At 35.8% G+C, this 25,368-nt stretch overlaps 1 protein-coding gene across 4 annotated transcripts in view; it reads right to left on the minus strand.

Annotated features, from left to right (window-relative positions):
* The window catches only part of NAV3 (neuron navigator 3), a 364,503-nt gene that overhangs the window by 205,272 nt on the left and 133,863 nt on the right, over positions 1-25,368 (minus strand). For all 4 annotated transcript variants that reach the window (XM_060164531.1, XM_060164532.1, XM_060164530.1 and 1 more), the window contains exons 4-5: positions 19,564-19,636; positions 15,534-15,717 (exon numbers count right to left, since the gene is read on the minus strand). In XM_060164531.1, coding sequence (XP_060020514.1) covers positions 15,534-15,717; positions 19,564-19,636 — 257 coding nt within the window. The remainder of the gene's footprint in view (positions 1-15,533; positions 15,718-19,563; positions 19,637-25,368) is intronic.

Here is a 25,368-nt window from a genome sequence, read left to right on the forward strand (position 1 = left end):
CCCTTCAGACCATGTATTCCAACTCAAAACCCTTCCTAAAAAATATAATTTGATATTTAATGGAAACTGAACTGACTTCAACCTTGGAAGAAGAAACGAAACAATATCAGGCAAGTGTGCAAAAAGTGGTACATTCAAATATCTACCTTCTGTGAATTATTAAATTGAAATGCCAGTAGTAAAGATCTAATATATTGGTTAGTAGCACAGACTCTAAAGCCTGAATACTCTACCTGAATCCCAGCTCAGCTGTTCTCAGGGGTTAAATAAGGATGACAATATTATCTATCTCAAGGTTCTTATAAGGATTAAACTGTAGATCACTTACAAGGGTGTCTGGTAGAAATAAGTGCTGGAACAGTTAAAAAGAAAATTCAGTGGGATTCAGATGTACGTTTGGGAGTCCCTGGGTTTACTAAGCCCCCATGTGAGGCTCTATAAATAGTCTGGTGAATTCATTAAAACATAACTTCCTATGTTCCTACAACTATCCTGCCCTCCTGTGCTTGGTTGTCTTCTCAACACCACACCACATTCTTTGGCCCCACCTATCACTTACTTACTTACTTACTTACTTACATACATACATTTATTTTTGATTGATTGATTGATTGATTGATTGATTGTGGTACGCGGGCCTCTCACTGTTGTGGCCTCTCCCGTTGCGGAGCACAGGCTCCGGACGCGCAGGCTCAGCGGCCATGGCTCATGGGCCCAGCCGCTCCGCAGCATGTGGGATCTTCCCGGACCAGGACACAAACCCATGTCCCCCTGCATCGGCAGGCGGACTCTCAACCACTGTGCCACCAGGGAAGCCCCCACCTGTCACTTCTGATGCTACTACGTTCTTACTCTAAGACCCACAAGCACAGACATCTCAGGACAGTGCCTGAGCTTTTAACTCTGGCTCTCAATCTCCTGGTTTATAATTACTTTGAGACCCAATTTCGTGCAAGCAAATACAATTGTCTTATTCTCCCTCAGACCTCTCTGGATACTACTCACTCTTCTTGTTTTCTAAACTCAACAATATCAAGCCCTATAGGTCCTAATCTTATAAAGAATCATCAGAAAATTGCCCCAATAGGACATCCAAGAACCACCATTCCCAAAACAACACGCACAGGATGAGCCTTCCAGAATCTACAATTCTCAAAACTGTACATAATCCCCAAAGTATCTCAAATTCAGAATTTCATAAATGTTCTGTTTTGTGATACAGTCATTAGATGAAAATATAGTTTTGATATGCTTAATGCTATAGTATATTTGCTTTAATATTTCAACCACAGTTTTGTGTTAGATTTGCACTCTAAATGTCATAACTAATTTGAAAGACAGGAGTAAAATGTGTCAGAAATTGAGGCAGTCCTCGATAACAACAACAAAAATAATTTGCCTTTAAGAAGGTAGCAAACAGGCCTCCATAATTCTGAATATATTGCAAAACAACAAAAGGAATTCTCTTGTTTGCTCACTTGACCCATACATGTTTGTAGTCTCCAGAGTTTTGTTCTGAGCCCTCCTTTTCTTCCCTAGCTTTATACTCTCTTCCTGAGTAATCTCTTCCATTTCTATAGTTTCAATCAACAAAACATTGCTAAGCCGATGTTCCCAGGTCCATATATCTGGCCCTGACCACTCTTCTGGGCTCCAGAGCCTCATATTAGATATCACCATCTAGAAGTCCCACTGAAATGTCAAATCCATGAAGGCCAAAGCTGAACTTCCTCTCTTCATCTCCTTCTCATCTGTTTCCACCACAGCATTACTATTTTTTCCCTTGTTGAAATACATCACCACCAGTGAGTCAACAAAACTAGAAATGTGATGATTTCTTTGGCCCTTACCTCCAAACAGTCCCCAAATCCATCTTCCTCAGTCCCACCCTCATGCCTATTAACATTAGATTGTTTAAACTCTTGTCTCTATAGCTATAATGTATGACAAACCTGGACCCTCTCACATTTCTCCCCAAAGCACATTTTTCTCCACCCTGTCACCAAGGTCATGTCCCTAAGTTATAAGCAGCCTCATTTTCCTTCTGCTAAGAAAATTCCTGAAGCAACTTCCTTTACCTTCAAGAAAGAACTCCCAGCTCCTAGAAGGAGCATCCAGAGCCCCCATGAATTGGCCTCTGCCTACTTTTCTAGCCTCCCTCTCATCATGCCCTGTGGCAATTTAAACCCAGAGCTACAATCAATTATTAGATGCTCCTGTCATTAAAAGGTGAGATCTCTATCCCACCCACCCTCCCTTTGAAGCTGGGTGGAATTGTCAGTCCTTCATCTGTTGGGTCACAATACAGTTGGGTCACAGTACAATGTCCCTGAGACAGCCATGCTGGTGAGGCCATATGTAGTCACTGTTCCAGACACGTGAGTGACGAAATCACCTCAAAAGTGGATTCTCCAACCACAGGTGTTTTGCCTCGGGGCAGCCTTTGACACTCCAGCCATTCCACCCTTCCCTGTGAAGGTTCCAGAAATAGTGGAGTAGAGACGAGCCATTCCTGATGTGCCCTGTCTGACTCCTAAGCTCACAAAATCCATGAGTATAAAATCGTTATTGTTTTGTGCCAATATATTTTAAACAGCAAGAGATACCCAGAACACATTTCCACTTTCACTTTCTGCTCAGCCCAAAAGTGGCAGTTTCCTGAAAGTGAAATGGCATTTTCCTCATCAGTGCCTTTGTATGGGCTTTTGTACTCTGTTAGAGTAGTTAGCACACCTCACTGAACCACCTGTTTAAACATCTAGGTCCTCTATTAGATGATGGGTGAAATAAAAGGTTAAAGCATCACCAGATCTCAGCTGCACATCTGGCATAATTCCTGGCACATAGTGGGGGCTGAATCTTTATTTGTTGAAAGGTCACACCTGAACTTTCAAACCACCAGTAAGAAAGAACCCTGTGCTCTAAGGTAATATATGAAAGATCACTAGAACAATATTGTTTTTCATTAAGCCACGTGGTATTCACGGACTACGCACAGTGACTGGTTCATCAAAACATAAAAATAAGCACAAAACAGTAATTTTTAAAATGGATGTATTTAATATAAATATGATAATACACTATGTTTATCAGAGCAATCTTTCATATTATGTAGGTTTTTATAACTCCTCATCTATATTAAGAGATTTTACAGAAAATTGTTTTAGAATCAACCATCTTTCCTCCCTTCAGTCTACTTGACTTCAGCCTTGGAGTCACACAAACAGGAGTGGAAATCCCTATACAGAATCCCTCTACAGTCACACCTTTAGTACTCTTGATTCCCAAAGAAAGAGAAAAAATGCTTAAGCATAAAATCACATTTGTTCTACTAACAACACTATTCCCAAGGAACCAAGGAGGAATACAAAGAAGCAAATTACACAATATGAGGTAAGAAATTTCTTGGGCATAAATTTTGGTGGAAGTTTTTTAACCTCCCAATTTTACTTTTCTTTTGTAAGATGGTATCATGTGAAGAAGACAGGAATTATTTCCTTTCAAATTTACTAAAAATGGCTTGAGAGAAAATTAGGGATAAATTACCCAAGGTGTATTATAATTAAGCACATTGGAAGAAAGTCTTAAACTAAGGATTTTATATAAAATAACAAACATTGAAGATAGTAGAACACATTCACTAAAATTTTTAAGGCTGAGATAGATTGAAATACATTTCCTTATATATCCTATGATTGCTAAAAATGAAACCGTATCTTCAGAATTAATATTTAAAGAATTCTTTAAACCAAATTCTTCCTTTAGTATATACAGTTTCCCTTCTGTAGGGTCCTTGTGCAATGTTATAAAATGATAACTGACAAGCTAGTAGCTCTAAAAAAGAGGAAAGTGTTCGGCCACTTCTGCAAAATATCTTTTGTACCTTAAAACCATATACGCTCCTTCAAAAATATTTAAGACATTTTGTAACAACTATACTCACATCAGAGTACGTGATAAAAATGTTGTCCCTATACATAAATTTTGCTGAGACATCACTAAAAACAGTTATTGCCTAATCCATAAATGAGTCAGAAGCTTAGCCTTCATCCACATGTGTTTCTTTTTAGCAGCTGGGTGGCTGAAATATCATCCTGATTACATGTGAGACAGGTTACTGTGATAACTTATCCCATTAGTGAAAGATGGCATGTAAATCTATTATAACCTCTGTCTTATCTTAAATTTCAACTGACAGTTAATAAGGCCACCTGCATGGTCTGCTTTTGAGGGATCTCAAAACAGTAACTGAAGAGGGAGATGCCTGGCTAGGATATTACTGCATCAAAGTCTCATGCTCTTTTAGGAATGGAGAACTTCAAGATAAAGAACTCAGGAAACCAGGCTCACATTTCTCTCACACTGTTACCATAAATTAGATTTTCACACTGCTTTTACTTACATGTAGCTCAAAACACTATGCTGCTGCATGGATCTTTTCCATTTACAACCTTCAGTGTGGAGTAAAATTATATCTCAATGCATTCAGTGCTCCATTCTAAAAGCCCAATTTAATGCAACCACCTTAAAAAAACTGGACCCTGAATACCGCTAGACAAAACTATTTTTTTAATTTAACTTTTATTTTATATTGGGATATAATTGACTTCAATGTTGTGTTAGTTTCAGGTGTACAGCAAAGTGATTTAGATATACATATCCATTCTCTCTCAGATTATTTTCCCATATAGGTTATTACTATTTTTTAAGCTAAAAATGTAAGCAAACTTTGGCAAAGACTACCCTGATGAGTGAAAAAATATGGATTATTTAATACTTCTGAAGATTTAAAAAGTAAGGGGACACGGGTTCAATCCCCGGTCTGGGAAGATCCCACATGCTGTGAGCAACTAAGCGCGTGCACCACAACTACTGAGCCTGCGCTCTAGAGCCCGCGAGCCACAACTACTGAGCCCGTGTGCCCCAACTACTGAAGCCTGGGCACCTAGAGCCCGTGCTCCGCAACAAGAGAAGCCACCGCATTGAGAAGCCCGCGCACCACAACGAAGAGTAGCTCCCACTTGCCGCAACTAGAGAAAGCCCGTGTGCAGCAGCAATGAAGACCCAATGTGGCCAAAAATAAAATAAATAAATAAAAGTATTGTAGGAAGCACAGACTATGTTAAACTATTTCCTAGTACCCATGTTCATGAAAATAAACTTAATTATTATGCTTATAAAATAATTATATAAATGTCTGAAGATCTAGAAGAAAGTCTATTTTAGAGAGTCCTTATAATTGGGCTCCTCTCAATTTACTGCAAAGCAAATATAATCATTAATACAGTCAGTTTCATATCATTTAGGGATAACTGGGGTCTCAAAACATCTCCGATGGTGGAATCTGGTCTAGAGTCTGCCCCCACTTGTGAGGAGAGAAAGCTGATTTTATTTACACATCTTTTGAGACTGAGAAGTCAGTTAGAAAGGGGTGGATGCTATGAGTGGTCAGCAGCAGAAGCACAGGAAATGGGAGTGTGAAGAGGCAAATGTTGACAGTGCGCTTTGTAATGAAGAAGGACTTTTAACCAATGGCAAGACTATCTCAGCTGCAGAAACATGCAAGTCCCCCAAATTCAATTCTATGCTCACCCAGTCATCCCCTGATTACAATTTGTCTTTCTCTGTAGACCTGGTGACAGGAAAACATTCAATGGTCATACTGACACAATTATTATAGTTTTTGTGACAGATGCATTTTTCCATTGTAAGACAATAAGTTGAAACTTTGAGACAGATTTTAGTGGAAAACAGATTAATACATAATAATTTCATATGGTATAAAATTGCAGATATAATAATCAACTCTACATTATCAGTGCTCTATTTGAGAAGAGAGTGCCCCAGAAATAGTAAAGATCAAATAGAACCAAACAATGTCTAGTGTTTGGGAGACAATGTTCATGCAATATATAAACAGGATATCAAAATGTCCTGGAGTAAAATGTTAAAGAAATAAATCACAAATTAGCTATTCTGAGTAACGGCTCTGTGATGATACATGGATCGCATATTTGGCAATTACAAGAGAAAATTATGAAACATTGGCTTACCATTGTTTTTATCGAGACATTTATGTCAGAGAGCACAAGTCAAATTCTCTAAATTAGGAGTGAGTCTAATACTTTATAATATATATTATATTCTCACCATTCCCTTGGAAAGATGGAGTATAACTGTGATGTTTGCATTTTCTACCTGGAGAAATCAATCTCAGTTAATTGATTTTTACTTAGTTAAAGAAAAAAAAAGTTATCAGAATGAAGAATGGTTCTGTCAATGAATGTGATGCCATTAGCATGTTGATAAACAATATTAAGGTTTAAGTTCACAACATCAAAGGATAACATGATAGATAAAAGGGGCCATCAATGACCAAGAGACTTCAGCAGCTTTTGGAGAACTGAAAATAAATGAAGTATTTTTGATGTGGAACACATAGCCTCCATGTGTTCTCCATCAAAATGAACACAGAAGCCTCATCCTACTATACGCATGGAGGGAGGATTCAGTCTGTAAGAACGAGGGAGGCTGGACTAGGAAATTTCAGATAAGATGACGGGGATATAAAAAGAGGGAGATTAATCGAACATCCATGTCAATTACTATTGATGACCACTCCATGGCCAGACACAAACAAACCAATTAACCATCCAAACAAACAAGAAGCGATTTTAACTATAATAACTGAATAATCAAAGAAAAAAATGCCAGCAAAGAGGGGTCTCTCAATATACCTGGACTGACATCCCTCTAGAACATCATTAAAGGAGCTATGGCCTATTCTTTTTTTTCAAACCGAAGTGTATTGCTCAGCCATTAAAAAGAATAAAATAGTGCCATGTGCAGCAACACGGATGGACCTGGAGATTATCATACTAAGTGAAGTAAATCACACAGGGAAAGACAAATGTCATATGATATCACTTATAAGTAGAATCTAAAAAAATTGATACAAATGAACTTATTTACAAAATAGAAACAGACTCACAGACTTGGAGAACAAACTTCCCCCAGGGGGTAAGGGTGGGAGGGGGAGGATTGATTGGGAGTTTGGGATTGATATGTACACACTGCTATATTTATTTAAAACAGATAACCAATAAATTAGAATTACTTTCTAAAACAAATAAATAAATAAATTGAAGTGTGTAGTTGATACACAGTAAGTTTCAAGTGTACAACACAGTGATTCATAATTTTTAAAGGTTATATTCCAATTATAGTTATTATAAAATACTGGCTATAGTCCCTGTGCTGTACAAAATATCCTTGTAGCTTATTTATTTTATACATGGTAGCTTGTACCTCTTAATCCCCTACCCTTACCTTGCCCCTTCCCCCTTCACTCTGCCCACTGGTAGCCACTAGTTTGTTCTCTGCATTTGTGGATCTGTTTCTTTTTCTTTATATTCACTAGTTTGTTTTGTTTTTTTAGATTCCACATGTAAGTGATATTATGCAGTATTTGTGTTTCTCTGCCTTACTTACTTCACTTAGCATAATACCCTCCAAGTCCATGCATGTTGTTGGAAATGGCATTATTTCATTCTTTTTTATGGCTGAGTAATATTCCACTCTATGTGTGTGTGTGTGTGTGTGTGTGTATACACATATATACACACACAATATCTTCTTTACCCTTTCATCTGTTGATGGACACTTAGGTTACCTCCATATCTTGGCAATTATAAACAATGCTGCTATGAACACTGGGGTGCATGTATCTTTTCGAATAAGTGTTTTGGGGTTTTTTTGGATAGATACCCAGGAATGGAATTGCTGGTTCTATGACCCTTTTTGCTCAGTATCATCTGAGTGAGGACTTTCCCAGAAGCCTGTTGAAATGTGCAGAAATATGGCTCCTACACATCTTATTTCTGATTTATGCCTCTCTACCATCAGCTGTCCAATTACTAGTACATATTTAAATTTTTAATTGTTTGTCTATCACTAAATGTAAGCTTCAAAAGGGCAAGGATTCTTCGATTTCTTTTGGCCTCTGTTGTATCTCCAACACTTAGAAGAGTGCCTGGAACACACTAAGTGCTTAATAAACATTTGTTGACTATATTAATGGGGGATGGGAGAGATGGGAGAGTGTGTACATCAAAAGATAATGATCAAATTAATGAATAAAATTAGTGGTAGTAGTATTTTATTTAGCTATAAGGGAATACTTACTAAAGGAAATACCTAAAATAATTAATGGGGTTACCTCTCTGTAGCTAGACCAGGCTTGGGAAGGTCTGAGCATTGGGCCGTCATTTTTAAATCATAAGGATATTATTACTTTGAATTACATTTATGTATTTAATAGACGTTAGAAGTGTAATGGACAGAATTGATCAGAGAAAGTGAGAGGAAGGAACAGTGATGAAGTTGACTTGAGGTTTTTAATGTGGGTCAATATATTTCATTATATATGTGATATGAACTAGAGGTGGGAGGAGGAAAGATGAAAGTGGCTGGTTTGAGTGCCTGTTACATGCTAAGGGCTGTGCTAAGGAGGAACTTTAAACACAAATTATGTCAGGTGGTCTTCTCAATACCCTTTTGAGAAGGTTACCACTATTCTAATATGAGGTAAGAAACCTCGTATTTGAGCAGGTTAAAATTACTTGCCTCATGCCACATCACTGGGAATTGGTTGGCAGAATTGAAAACCATGTTTGCATGACTCTAAAATAACCAACACTATACAGATGCTGCTTCATCATAACAACAGAACCATGAGTGGTTGTCAAGCTTTGAAAATAATGGACTAGAAGCACAGAACATAAGCAGTGTGTGTATGTGTGTGTGTACATACTCTTAGTATTACACCCTCTCTTGGTTTCCTCGATCAGTCAATTAAAGAATAATTTCTTTCCCTTCAATTATTTCTCTCTAGAAATAAAAAATTCTGTTATTTAAAAGGAGATTCATAAATGTCGTTTTTGTTTGTTTCATTTTCTTTAAAGTTTAATTGATTCACTGTCTTTTATGAAGAGCACACTATAGGCCACAACACAGAGCTCAATTAAGCAACTAATTGAAGCCAGGTTCATGAGGGCTTAAATTACCAGAGCCTTCCTGTCATCTTAAATTAAACTTCCTTATATACTTCTCAAGATTTATAACCCCAGGCTGAAAAGCTGTAAACCATCCCAGTTTCAGAGTGAATCTCCCATAAGGAAATGATGTTTCCTGGAAAAGAGGAAGGCAAATGTCCTCCATGGAAGAAGGCTCCAAAAGCAATGTGTGTGGCAGGGGTCATGGGAGCCTCGAGAAGGGGCTGCGAAGGGAATAGACAAGTCACTCAAATAGCACGTGCCCAGAGATTTTGCAGTTTGACTTGTGAGTCCTATAGGAAGGAGCAAATTTATCTAAACAGCAAGTGGACACATTCTTGACTTTCTCCTACCAAATGTAAAGCAGAAGGGCAAATGATTTTCTGTGGAGACCATAATCTCCCCAAATCCCCAAATAGCTCTTATTTTAGTTGAGAAAGACTTATTATCACTGCCTTTAACACTCTATCACCTATCTAATTTCTTACCTACACTTTCACATGCATTGTGTTTCTTTTTTACATGTTTTAATTCTCTATAATATAAAAATACGTGTTCATGTGATTCAAAAATCACTGTTTTGGGATTGGTACAATTCACCAACTATTTAATAACGGGATGGGAAATCATTTAATAATGTAGACAAAAATTAAGCTAAAAGGCCTGTATTCTAAGGAAAATCACCTCCCTTTTTTAAACTTTTAGCAAATAGAAAACATTTTTTATGTATACTATTACCCTAACATCTCATGTATAACCAGACCAGTACATAAGAAAAATGAATTTTCATTTTATAATTTTCCTTCACTATAATGTTTTACTAGATATTCTCAGGAAAATTAGACATTCATGACATGATTTCTGCTCAGTGCTGGCTGGTCTCATGTGCCAGGCACTGTGTACAGTTTTGGTGAAATTGAACTTTCTGTTACTTTTTATGTCAACTAGAATTCTGCCAAAACACAAATATGTAAAAATATGATTAGCAGAAATATCCTGAATGTCTATGACATATTTACTGATGGAAATAAATTTTCTGAGTTTGAAAATTATAGGATTCATGTCTACCTTGTTTTTTGAATAAGAAGTACTATTTTCCCCATCTCCTGGTTAATGCCTATAGAAGATAACTATGATCACAACTCTTACATAAGATTTTTAGTACTTTATATTAAAACAGTTCTCATACTTTTTCCAGTTGGTTAGACAAAGGGCCTTTAATATACTCTTTTCAAAATAAAATGAAGCACCAGAAAAATAAAAGAAATTGATTTTATATTTTATATTAAATAAATGCAAACAGGATACTTAACATTCTTTAATATAGCAAAATGTTTCAACTTTACCTATGTTAAGTCCTTCCAAAGATCACTGAAATAGAGAAAAATTAATTTTTATATGAAATATGTTCAAATTTTTGAGATTGCTGAAGGACTGAGGAAATTTAGAATGAGTCGCAGCTTTATTTTAATACACATACTACAAGTAGATAATTCAAGTCAAATGATAAACAGATCAGTGATCAAGGAACAAGACTGCCCTCACATGTCATCACTAAACTTACACCAACCATATGTTATTTTAGGGTTAATTCAGAACATAGGTCTTTCAACAGTATTTTTCCCTTTGTAATATTAGTTTATGTTGACGAGGTAAGGACTTCTGTATTAATATTATTTATTAACAAAACAAATTAGTAATTTGGACATTTTAAAGATAATACGTTTGTGTCGGATTAGTTGTGGCATTCATTTTTTTAACCAGCCTTTAATTAAAAATTTTAAACTCTGCACTAGCTGCAAATTAGAGGCATCATTTCTTAATACTAGATCAGATATCTTCTTTCGTTGTCTAAACCAAACATGACAGAGAAGACAGGAGTTATAAACATGCAAGTCTTTAAGCTATCAATGATATTTCATAGCCCAAACACTTCACTCATGTTACCTATTACTTTTCGTGGTACCAAAATGCTAATGATCTTGGTAATCTGCTTTCTTATCCCGCAAAACAGAAACCACATATTGGTAAAGGAATGGTACTCCACAGAGGCAGCAACACTGATAGCAGTGAATTAATGAATGACAGCCAGAAAACAAGGGGAACAAAATATTTATAATAAATAGGTAAAAGACCAAAGAGGTATATAGTCAGGCATCAACAAGGATGGAAGCAAATAGTTCCATCAGACTTGGATAAGGTCTGATGGTTCCACTACATATCATTCTGAAACTAACTGTAGTTCAATATCATGACCACCCAAGAATCAAGAACATTTTATCTTTATTATAGCAGTTTTGTAATACACACAATTCTCATTTTAAATGACGTACCATTGCAATTGTGAATGTTAGAAAGTTTTCCTACCTAAATTTAGAAGCAGCTATAATAAAGGTTCATTCATTCTTAACTCATTTCAGAAATCATTACTAAGGACGTACTGTGTGTAAGGTTCTGGGCTAATCCCTTGAAATACAGAAGTGGTTAAAATGTAAAAATACTGCTGTCCTCACAGTGCTTACATTCCAGAGGGGAGGAAGTGGCAATAATAAACAATGAATATAATAAATAAGTTGTAGGTTAGAGAGGGGTTAGAGCTACAGAAAAGAAGGAAAACTACAGCAACCATGATGTGGAGTGCAGATGGGCACACTGCAGTGTTAAAAGAGAAGGTAAGGTCAGCATCAGTGAGAAGGCAACACTGGAGCAGTTGACTTGCAGGAGGTGAGAGATTCAGCCAAGTGGCTATCAGAGGAAGAGCATTCCAGGCAAAGGAATCAGCTACAGCATATTTCCTAAGCGGGGAGCAAGCCTAGTCTATTTGAGACCATGGCAGGGCTCTGAGCAAAAGAGTGACATCTGACAGGTATGTTCAAAGAGTTTTGTAGCTACTGACCCACTGAACCCCCAGAACGATTTCATGAAATCGATGCCATTTTTTATACCCTTTTAGGAGATGAGAAACTGAAGCATAGAGAGGTTAGGTAAGTTGCCCAAGGTCACACAATTAGGAAGTGGTGGAACTAGGATCCAAGTGCAGTCAGTCTGATTCTAGAGGTGAGCTCTTTTTTTTTTTTTTTTTTTTTTTTTTTTTTTTTTTTGCAGTACGCAGTCCTCTCACTGTTGTGGTCTCTCCCGTTGCGTAGCACAGGCTCCGGACGCACAGGCTCAGCGGCCATGGCTCACGGACCCAGCCGCTCCGCGGCATGTGGGATCCTCCCAGACCAGGGCACGAACCCGTGTCCCCTGCATCGGCAGGCGGGCTCTCAACCACTGCGCCACCAGGGAAGCCCTAGAGGTAAGCTCTTAACAAGGAGATATTCAGTCCTTGAACAGGACACACACAGGCACGCATGCTCGCTCACATGTGCACAAACCCCCCCCCCACACACATACTCAAGAGTGGAGAGCAAGCTGAGAAGCCAAAAGAGGAGAGCTTGTTATCCACATTCTATGTCTCTTGGTCCACATTTTATTTTCTCTCTTGTATATTTTACTTGTTAACCTTTAGATCAAAATGTCTGTTTAAATGAAAGATGTTCAAATTGACTGAAAACATTTGGGGTTATTCTCAAAAGAGTAAAACAAATTAGCAATTCTTAATGTATAAAATAAATATTGTGGAAATTATTGTGGAGTTATGTCAATTTACTTTAAATAAACAAAGAGAACAAAACAAAAATACTCTCATGAAACAATGTGCACTAAAATTATTTTAGGTCTACAGAGAAAAATACAAGAACATTTTTCTGGCTAAATATCCAGAATAATATAGCCACCAGTCATTCAAGCTATTCACTTGGGAAGAGCTTTGGAATCAACAGAAAGGCTTCATAAATCATGATTTATGACTCTCATCTCATGTAAATGAAGATAATGTGTCACTGAGATTCTTTTCCATGTTAATTATCTTGGTTCTATTGTAGAGACACTTATTCCTTTCCTATGTATACTATCAATACAGGCTTTGAAAAATGCTTAGGTACATTGTTATATTTAAGTTCACATAGATTATAATTCATACACTATTTCACTATGTCAAATCTATACAAATGGAAATAAGTATTAATGTCTGAAATATGATGTTCTCCAAAACATAGAATAAATTCTGTTAAAATGAAGACTTGGAGCTCCTCTTTATCACGGTGCTAACTAAGTACTACACTACCTTTAGTACAGTGACTACTCTGCATTTATTAAATTAACAATCCAAAAAGTAATCAAATCCAATTTATCAAAAGAAAAAATTATTTAAGACTCTATCTCAGAATTAAAGGACACTGGTGAAAAGAATGCTTTTCATAAGCTAAAAAAAATAAGATAGCTTAAAAAAAATAAGATAGCCCTCCCCAAGATGGTATAAAATGACCATGCCTATTATACATAGGTCTATATTTTAAAATATAATACAGTTTCATAATATCCATGCATATCCAGCAAGAAGAGAAAAAAATTTCCCCCAACGGGTCATAACCACTGAGAAATGTGGGGCAAGAAACTCCACATGGCAGATACAGAAATAGAGTGAGGGAAAGCAATGACAAATGATATCTCATCTCACTTCCAGAGTCAACATCCTTTGCACAATACCACTTTACTTCCTATATTTTTCCAGCTACCATTCTTGTTTCTTGTCCATTCAAATGACTTAAACCAAACTCTAGGAAATATTATTTCTGGCAGTTCTCAAAATCTAGATCTCTTTCTACCAACCACCACTTCCCCCAAAAAATTAATAATAAAAAATATATTTTATTTTTTCTCCTTCTCTATTCTTAAGGAAATCTAAAGAACTTATACTGTAGAGAATGTTTTTTTCACTTTGATTCCTGCACAATTTCACATGACATCACAAAATACCAAGACAAGCTTAAAGAACAGAAGCACATCTGCATTACTTAGTAAAAACAAATATCCCTTATCATTCCATGGCCTTTGTAGTACACTCCATATTTTTTGGTGAAACTGTGATTTTTCTTTATTAATAATTCACTAATGAGTAAAATTTGCCAAAGGAAATGAGTTTACATGGCTGTACAGAGACAGAAATATTGCTTAATGTGAAGTGAGGGATGGTTGACAGATGAAAGAGAAGGGGATTTCTGAGCTGCTGAATATTGACAATAAGTGGGAAGTGGTTTGTGAATGTATCTTGGAATTTTATGTTAGCTTTCTGAGTCAATACTAATTGCCAAAAACAAACTCAAGGCAAACTGTATTATTAGGTTTTAGGCTTGGCTTCTAAGATGGAAAAAGTTAAATATTTACATATGTGTGATACAGTGTGTATATTTTAGTAGACGATAAAAGAGTATTTTCATACTGGACATTCTCCCTCCTTAAGAAAAATGATCATAGCTATGTATGCCATAGAGCTAATGATCTGATAACCCGAAAATTGATCAGAAACATATGAGTAATTTGCATGAAACCTGTTAACTTAATTACGTTCTGTGATCATCTTTTGATGTGCCAACTTAGCTAGGTTTATTTAGTTCCACTCAACACTAATCTGGGTGTCGCTGTGAAAGCATTTTGTGGATGTGGTTAAAGTCCATAGCAGTTGACTTCAAGTAAGGGAGATAATCCTAGATTATCTCTAGGATAGTAGGCCTGACTCACTCCTTGAAAGGTCTTAAAAGTGGGAGTGTGGCCTCCTTGAGAGACGAAATTCCACCAGTTTATAGCGGTTTCAGCTCGTGCTAAGAGTGTCAGCCTGTCTTCCTGCTGGGCTGCCCTCAGGATTTCAGACTTGCCTAGCCAGACCCCATTATCATGTGAATCAATTCTTTAAAATAAATCTGTTTGCACTCTTTCTTACTGATTCTGCTTCTCTAGCTGAATCATGACTGATATAGTTCCAAACTGGAAAAAAGGCAGGAACGAAAGAGTAAAGGAAGCTGCAGTGGTTTGCCAGCACCCCACACCAGCTGTGTCTACATGCACCCACAGACTCAAGTCAGACAAACAATGTGTGTATAGAAACTCACACACACGTATACACGCACGTGCATGCACAGACAATCTCACATCAAAATGGTATGTTCCCAAACACTCAAACTCCTATGTTTAACAGACCTGAAATTTTTGACAGATGTAACGATTTAATCGATCAAAAGCATCAACCAAAGAAAACTACACAACTGGAGACTAGGATTCAAAAAGCACATTCTAAACAATAACTTGTAGAAGGAAGGAACTCTGATATACTACTTACAAGAAAGACATTTCACACATTTTCATACAAACCACAATCACCTTCAGAAAACACACACAAATATTTCACCTAAAAAGTGATAAGTGTTGGTCATCCAACCAATAGAAAAGTGGTTTTAAATTCTATAACGTTAATCAAAGAATCCCATCACTTTGATACAACTATATAAATATGTTTTCCAAACTCGCAAACAAAAACTTATTAAAAACAAGCTGTATCAAGAGAAATTCATTCTAAACACGTTCCCCGCTTCCCTTCCTTACCTGGACTGCATATCTTGCTGGGTTTTGGCCTGACTGGCTTCTGCCTGAGGGGAGGCGTGGGTGACCCGCTGCTGAAGCTCCACCAAGGACTGGTAATACTGCTGCTGATGATGCTGCTGCTGCTTGTAGCGAGACAAACTGAAAAACAGCCCTAGAATGGCTTTTAAGTTTCCATTTCTTATTTCTGTATCAAGTGGAAAATATAAAAACAGTATCATAGAAGATGATTATTTTTTACAAATGAAATTCTAGAAGCAATTCTCTTAGGCTAAATCTACGGAGACAGAAATACAACTTGATTTTCTCAGTCACAGATTTAAGCAAATCTGATTCTCTGAAACACGCTAGCATTTCCAAATAGCTTGGAAATTTCAGGGAGAGAGGGAAGGGATGAAGCGTAGAGAGAACAAAGCTTACTCAAGTGATGGTCTTTGCTGACCCTGAATGACAGTTTCTCTAGAGTTAGTTTCTTCATGGAAATGGATGGGCTCTCAGTCTTGTGCTAATCATTTGGTTTAGCACTCTGCTTCCCTCACAGACACACACAGCTGTTACCAACACGGTGGTGGCTATGAGCTAGAGAAAGAAAGCCACTTAAATGCTGGTTGTCTTACATTATAAATACTGATGCTACGGGTGCACCTCATAATAGCAACTAGATTTATAACTGTTAGCACAATTCTAAATCACCCACCAACCAAGTTATTTTCAAAAATATATGTGTATGTCCTCCAAAAAGCAGACTACATCATAGGTATCCATTTTTAATGCTACAATTCTTTTATTTTTAATTTATGTTACATATTAATAAATATTAAAGATCACCTTACTCATGACTTTAGATAACATAATTGAATAAATGTAAGTGGAATTTCTAGTTGTAACACATGGGGCTCCTGTGTAAGCTTTTCTAATATTGAATAAAAAATTAAATGCACAAAGTAGGCTACAACATGAGCCTACATTTTCCTCCTGCAGTTATAATTTTAAAATTAGAAAACGAGATGCAAGTAAAGCTTGATATAATGCTACACAACCTATAATCATAATTTAAATGAAACTTGCCATTGGCAATAAAATATATCCTCCTTTGAGGTCAAGGTTTTATGGCTCCTTTTTGGAATTTAGAAACATTAATAAACTACTTAGATTTCTTGCTCTCTGATGGTTTATAATGCCACACACACTATGCCGTGGAATTATTCATATAAAATGAGGCTGAATTGTTATAAGCCCCCAATCTTCCTCACAGGGGTCATAACATATAAGTGTTGGCTTGTTCAATATAAAGCTACAGTGAGAAAGTATTAATTTTCTCCTGTAAACCTGAATGATCTTATTGAAAGAGGTTTTTTTAACTTCTTATTTTATTACTATGCATGTTTAATCAATTTAGAAAATCATTTTGGGCATTCATATATTTTTAGGAGATAAATAAAAAGCAAGAGGTTTATGTTAATAAAAGATATCATGTTATACTCCCTAACACCATACACAAAAATAAACTCAAAATGGATTAAAGACCTAAATATAAGACTGGACACTATAAAACTCTTAGAGGAAAACACAGGCAGAACACTCTATGACATAAATCACAGCAAGATCCTTTTGGACCCACCTCCTAGATAAGTGGAAATAAAAATAAACAAGTGGGACCTAATGAAACTTAAAAGCTTTTGCACAGCCAAGGAAACCATAAACAAGACGAAAAGACAACCCTCAGAATGGGAGAAAATATTTGCAAATGAATCAACGGACAAAGGATTAATCTCCAAAATATACAAGTAGCTCATGCAGCTCAATATCAAAAAAACAAACAACCCAATCCAAAAATGGGCAGAAGACATAAATAGACATTTCTCCAAAGAAGACATACAGATTGCCAGCAAACACATGAAAGGATGCTCAACATCACTAATCATTAGAGAAATGCAAATCAAAACTACAATGAGGTATCACCTCACACCAGTCAGAACGGCCATCATCAAAAAATCTACAAACAATAAATGCTGGAGATGGTGTGGAGAAAAGGGAACCCTCTTGCACTGTTGGTGGGAATGTAAATTGATACAGCCACTATGGAGAACAGTATGGAGGTTCCTTAAAAAACTAGAAACAGAACTACCATATGAACCAGCAATCCTACTACTGGGCATATACCCTGAGAAAACCATAATTCAAGAAGAGTCATGTACCACAATGTTCATTGAAGCCCTATTTACAATAGCCAGGACATGGAAGCAACCTAAGTGTCCATCGACAGATGAATGGATAAAGATGTGGCACATATATACAATAGAATATTACTCAGCCATAAAAAGAAATGAAATTGATGTATTTGTAGTGAAAAGGATGGACCTAGAGTCTGTCATACAGAGTGAAGTAAGTCAGAAAGAGAAAAACAAATACCATGTGCTAACACATATATATGTAATCTAAAAAAAAAAAAAAGGTTCTGAGGAACTCAGGGGCAGGACAAGAATAAAGACGCAGACGTAGAGAATGGACTTGAGGACACGGGTTTGGGAGAGAAGGGTAAGCTGGGATGAAGTGAGAGAGTGGAATTGACATATATACACTACTAAATGTAAAATAGCTAGTGGGAAGCAGCTGCATAGCACAGGGAGATCAGCTTGATGTTTTGTGACTACATAGAGGGGTGGGATAGAGAGGGTGGGAGGGAGAGGCAAGAGGGAGGGGATATGGGGATATATGTATACGTATAGCTGATTCACTTTGTTATACAGTAGAAAGTAACACAACACTGTAAAGCAGTTATACTCCAACAAAGATGTTTTAAAAAAAAAGAATATGAAGAAACAAAACAAAGCCAAACAAAAAGATGTCATGTTATACGGAAGAGACATAAAACGAATAAATGGTAACATTTCTCACCAACTTTAACCACTTAGAAAATAAAGTATTATCCTGGAGGATTTTATCAAATTTTATTCTAAGTAACAGAACCATGAGTTAGATTTGAACATAAGTTTTTTGCCATTAAATATGTAATTTAAGATTAAACATCATGATGACATATACAGATAAAGGATTAAAGAAATTTAAAATTTAAATAGTGAAGAAAAATTGACAAACGTAAATAATTCTAGTACATGTCCATAATATTTCAGAAGTCACACAATTCCTCTTTTTCCAATGGCAGCAAACTTTGAACAGCTTAGAATTGTCTAATATTTCTACTATCTGTGGGGTAAAAGGATTTTCAGAGTAAACTGACTGTAGTAGAAACAAGAAGCAACATAAATTGTCAAAAGTGTTTAATCATAAAATTCTAATTAAAAATGGTTGTTGCTGATACAGATCTCAAAGGACTTGGTATTTCATAACTTTAGCAATTGTTTTTTGTTAATAGTACTAAACTGAAAATTTTGCAAAGGCTTCCTAAAAATATATGTGGAAGAAAAAGAAATGCAGAAAAAAAATAACAGATCTAGTTTTCTTTTCCACTTTTCTATATTTCAATGTCAGTGATGATCTTTTAAACATTTAATAATTTTAAGGCCTTTACAAAGAACAGTTATTAATACTGTTAGTGCTAATTAAGTAAGAACTCCTGATGACTTATTTAAAATTAACAAATATTTAGACTTGTACTACCAACTTGATCAAATTATAGAATTGTTATTGATAAAATATTTGAGCATTAATTACACTATTTTAACTGTATTTATGTCCATCTACTGTATTTATTATCCAGCATTATCTATCTATCCATCCATCTACTTAAGACTCTACAAACACTACCAACTGGTAATAACATAAAGATATTTTGTTAGTATGTCCCCCTCCCATATACTCGGTAATGTAAAGAACAATTTTGGCAAAATCTGGAACATACCTACATAAGGCGTACATTAATAACCATTGAATTTATGTTTCTATTATTTTGGAAACTTTACTGATTTCCTTTCTTGTATTAGGGGCTATGTACTCCCACTTTACATTTCTAGCATTATAAAAAGTCTTTTACAAACATGGATCCATTTGTGACAACTGTGCTTTTTCTTACCTTCAGCAGATAGACCTTGAACATTTACTCCTCTGGCTGCTAGAAAATTAAGGCAGACATCAACATTTTCAATCTGCAACATGAAAAGCAGTGAAAAAGTAACTTAGAAGGTTATTTTTAAATAAATAAATGAGCTAGAATGAAGCCAGAGAGAAAGATAAAGAAAGAATGAATATTTTACATTCATTTCATACTAGAGATCTTTAACCAGAGTTTAACTAGAATTATTTTGGCTAACTGCAGAATGAATATAAAGATTGCATTGTCCGATTTAGTACTTACAAACAATTCATAAAGGCCTGACCAAGAATGGCATTCTTACAGATTAGCAACCCACCTACTTAACATAAAACCAGACTGATTTTGTGCTTCACAAACAAGTCTCAACTCAAGTATCCAAATAGGAGGAGACTCCTGTTTCTGTGAGTTAGAATACTAGGATGTGGGTAACTGAGATTCGAACAGTAATATTTGGTAAGTATGCCAAAAGATAAGGGTTGATATACATGAAAGAAATGAAGCATATTTTCATCCTAAATCATAGAAATTCTTTATTTTAAAAACTGTATTTGTACTTCTACAGTTGCTAATTCTCTGCTTAAATATAGGTATTGCCTTTGTAATTTAAAAGAGTGATGCCACTGCTTTTGAACAGTTCCTTGCAACATGATAGCCAGTGATTAACCATTTAGGGTGAGAAGCAAAAAAAAAAAAAAAAAAGACTAATTTATGTTAATTCATGGGTTGATTTCAGTATTAGTTATGGCATTATGTAGCAAAGTTAAATAGCTAAGACTTTTTAAAAGAATGTAGGAAACTAGAAAGTTCCAGTTCTTTGTGAGTCATCTCCCTGGGTTTTGTGGTATTCCATAAATCTTGAAATTCTAAAGTAAATAAGAGATTTAAAGTTAATACTTGGCAAGGTACTGTTTTCTGTCTTATTAAATTCTCATCAAAAGCTATGCAGGAGGACATACAAAGTTTTGCCAATGTCCTCTTTAGCTGAGCTTCATAGGAAGGTCAAAATGTCTGTTAAAGAAAATAAAAAGAAAAAAAATATATTCCAGAATCTGTCTTTATAAAATGGACAACTGTTTACGTTCCTTTTTAAATGTAATTTTGTGCAAAATTAAAGTAATAATATCCAATGAGAGGTTCTTTACTTCAAAATGATTGCAGCCAAGGTATACACATTTGCTTTGAGAAAAAAATAACTTCTTGATTCGTTTCAAAATAAGTTTTACTGAAAGAATGATAGAGTTGAAGACGCTGAATGTTACATGACCAAGTGGACCTTCTCGTTCTACTTGTCAATGTCTGAATACCCAAAAAATCTACGGTTCTGGAATCCACTTCAAATTCTTTCCTTCACATTTCACTTTGCTATTAGAAAATAAGATAACATAAAGGAAAGAAAAAGAAAAGTGTAACAAACAGAATATACTACTGTGTCTACCCAGTGTGTTCTTTCTTTAAAAAAACTTTTTTCAGGTTGATTAAAAATAAAAGATGCCAAATAATTATTGTGGCCTAATATTAAGACAGAGAATTGAGCTGAGTATTTTTGAATGTTTGCTGCAACAATTATTATTGATATTATTAATTTTACACCAATTATATGAATTTTATAGAAAGTAAGAAGATTTCTGGCCCAAATATATATAATTTACTGCAAAATGTATTTTTATTATACATAAACAGATTAGTTCATTGGAAGACCAAGAAAATATTCATGAACAGTGTCTGTAATTAAGTGTAAAATGGCTTTTTTGGCCATACAGAATAAAACAGAATAAAAAATAAAACTGCTATCTAGATTGGGTATTAGAGACAAACAACTCTCTCTCAATATGCACCATAAATTAGAAAGGGAAATTAAAAGGGTCCTAGTAGAGGAAAGAAAAAAATACTCAAAATATACCTTACATGCCTTTCATATCTATTTATCAGAAGCATTCAACCTTTTGTAATAGTCCTTTACAGTCATTCACTATGAGCACTAACAATTTGAGGTAGTTAATTCTGTTTCCCATCTTACTATAGCAGGTAAGTAACAGCAACAGAATAAGTACTTGAATACAAAATCTCCAGTATGACTATTAAAGGATAGTTCATTACACTTTATTTATTCACCAATTTTTGTTTTCGGTCATAATTAATTTTCCAACAATGTAACAACATAACAAACATAACTTAAGAAAATACTATCCTCTCCCTACCTAACTCCAAAGTCATCTATAAATTCAGTCATGCTTGTTGGTACTACTTACATTTTTTACCCAGCGATGTTATAATAAAAGAAAATGGCTATGAGAGATGTTGTTAAATGTCATTTATATGTTTAGTTTCCTTGTCACAGGCATACTCTAAAATAATTTGAGAATACTTTCTACCTATATAATAATATATTTTGGTTAATGATTATTTTTATTTTAATAAATTTGAGACATTAGTTTCTCAAAATTCCTGCTTTAAAATAATAGATTGTCCCCTCACATTTCCCAGTTAAATATCTATAAATACTGTTTTAGTTCCTAATTTTTCTGTCATGTCAAACCTCAACTGTTGTTTGAACTAAAAACCTCCAAACATTTTTGAAATCCTAAACAGATAAAAGTGATTTTGCCATCAAATTTATCCAATTAACTGAAGTGAGTTTTATTTTTTCTCAGTATTATTTGAATCACATACCAAATAAGCTATCAAAATTCAAACTGTAATTTTAACAGCTAATAATTTGGGTCAATTTTTAATTAGAATAATTTCATGTACTTAATAAACTAATAAACAACCCAATGCACAGTTACCTAAATATAATGGAAACAAAAGTTTCATAGATCAGTACTTACACTTGCTACATGAAATCGCTTGTGATGCTTTCTACTAATAACATTGTCTTCTCTTTTCATTAATTAATTAATGCTTTTTAATCTGTATTTAAATATTGGTTAAAATCCACTAGATGAATTTCAGGATCCATTGATGGACAGTAATCCACAATTTGAAAAACACTGCCCTGAAGAAGACCAGAGTATTGACACATCTACCGTACCTTTTCTTTTGGGGGGTGGGGGTGGGCGTTATATTCAATGACTAATCAGAAAGTGGAAAATTATCCTCACAAGCGAAGTCCCTGCATGGATTTAATTACATCAGTTAACTGGTGCAAAACAAAAACAAAATATTCAAAATACTGGTTATATAATCACATAGTTAATTTTTAGGATGTGTTTAAAAATGGCACCCTTCTGTTCAAGATCTGGAAAAGGAATTTTAACTCTTTTCAATCCCCTTTGTCTAGATACCAAATCATTTTGAAAAGGAAAGCAACTGAGTTGAAATTTGAGTCAATCTTTCATAAGCAATCAGTTATCTGACCAAATTTAAACAACTATTTCAAAATTACTAGGTTATTTAACAAAGTCAATCGTTTCTTGATCTCTCTCTCCTCACTCCCTCTATTTGGTTTGCAGGTAAATAGAGATGTTTGTTGAGTTTTCATAGTTTTATTTATTTATTTGTTCATTCAGTTTCTTTTTGGTTTTTTGTTGTTGTTGTTGTTGTTTTTATGAAGACATGGATTTAGCGAAGCTCTAAGCCTCTGAGAGACAAGAACTGAATTTTGTTGACTCGTGCACCTTTGGCAGCCTAGCATGGTGTTTGGTGTCTGATAGATGCACAGTACATACTTGAGGAAGAAGGGAGGAAAGGAGTGTTGGCCAATTGGTCCTTGTATTTTTGGAAAAAAATGAATCCAAGAAAAAAAAAAGAGAGACAGAGATAGAGATAGAGGAAGACAGAGAGTCATTTGATCCAGAGGCTACATGTTATATTCTCTTTGGGATCTTTTAAAATATACTACTTCCCTGTGTCTGACCCCAGACAATAAGAATCAGAAATTCTGTGAGTTGGGATTGGACATCAGTTTGTTTTCAAATTTTAGCTCCTAATCTCATTTTTAGTCTACCCTCATCTTTACAGATTAAGCAACTGACCTCCAGAGAAAGTCTCACATAAAGATGAGCAGGGCTTCCCTGGTGGCGCAGTGGTTGAGAGTCCGCCTGCCGATGCAGGGGACACGGGTTCGTGCCCCGGTCCGGGAGGATCCCACATGCCGCAGAGCGGCTAGGCCCGTGAGCCATGGCCACTGAGCCTGCGCGTCCGGAGCCTGTGCTCCACAACGGGAGAGGCCACAACAGTGAGAGACCCGCGTACGGGAAAAAAAAAAAAAAAGATGAGCAAAGGAAGCTAACAAAAGAGTATATACTATATGATGCTCAATTTATGAAATTCAAGATCAAGACTAAACGACGAAAACAGACATTAGAATAGTGATGAACTTTAGAGGGGTACAGTCTGGAAAGTGGCACAAGGGGAACAGACATGCTAGAAGTATCCTTTGTTTTGATCTGAGTGGTGAGTACACAGGTGTAGAGATATTTAAAATCTATCAGCTATATATTTAAGACTGGAGTATTTTATACACTTTTTATGTTTGCTTTACCTCAAATTCTATTAGAGTATTTATACTCTTCTATGTATGTTTTACTTAAATTAAAAATAAAAATAAAATGATTGGTCCCTCGCTTTGTTGAGAATAGACTCCAGGCATATAAAGATAGAAGTATAGAAACCCGTCAGGTAGCTCGTGCAAGTAATTCAAGTGAAAGATGATAGTGTTTCAGACAATGGTGGCGGCAGCGAGGTGATGAGAAAGGATCACCTGGATCCGAAAGGATCAGATTCTGGATATACTTTGAAGGAATCTAATGGGAAGATGTGGCACATAAGAGAGAGCAGTCAAGGATAACGCCAAGGTTTCTGGCCTCGGTAGCCAGGTGGATGACATCTCCAGCCATAAGATGGGAAAAGCCACAGACAGATACAAGGGGTTAATTTCTGGACCTGTTATCTAGTCTCTTAGACACCCAAATGGATGTACAGGCCTTTAGACACACAATCTGGAGTTCAACTGAGAGGTTTTGGAACAGAGATCTAAATTTCAGGGTTATCCTCATACAGAAGGTAATTAAAGCCATGGGGCTAGATTAAATCACGAAGGGCGTGTAGCTATAAAAGAGAAGAGGAACAAACAGTGGGCCTGAGGAGACTCACTGGAAAGAAGAGGAGGAACCAACAGAGGAAATGGAGGAAAAGCAACCAGTGACATGTCACGCAAATTAGGAGAGTATGGGACACAGAAAAGCACCTGAAGAAAGTACATTAACTCCAACGGAGACATGAGCTCTAGCTAAAGCAGCTGGTAAGTAAGATGAGAACTAAGAACTGACTCTTAGATTTAGGATTAAATAAATCAACTCATAAAAGCCTCAATCCTACTACTCCCGGCCTCTCATGCTTGCTGGCACTTGGGCTCTCTCTTTCTGTTTCTCTCTCCCTCTCTGTATATGTATACACACATAGAGAGAGTAAGAGTACCTTAGGCACGCTATCAACAATTGTTGAGGGAATGAATTAACTATACAGGGATAAAATGATGTTTTATGCCTAGATTATTCAAATAAAAAAAGACATAAATAATACTTTATAATACTATTAATAATCAAATTTAGCGTTATCTGCCCAGGCAACTTAGACTTCTGCAGCATCCTAAGCTTCTCCTCTCTAATGCTCATCACACTCATCTACACTGGAGGGATCCAGCATCTCCCCTCTCCCATCTACCCGTCTATGGGAACTTGTTGACATTATATTTTAGGATTGATAGAAATAAATAATTTAAAAGAATTTCCGAAATTGAGGAGCCCATAAAGATCATCTTATCTGACCTTTCCAAATTAAATA

The sequence above is a fragment of the Lagenorhynchus albirostris genome, chromosome 11, assembly GCF_949774975.1.
Source record: "Lagenorhynchus albirostris chromosome 11, mLagAlb1.1, whole genome shotgun sequence".
Classification (NCBI taxonomy): Eukaryota; Metazoa; Chordata; class Mammalia; order Artiodactyla; family Delphinidae; genus Lagenorhynchus; species Lagenorhynchus albirostris.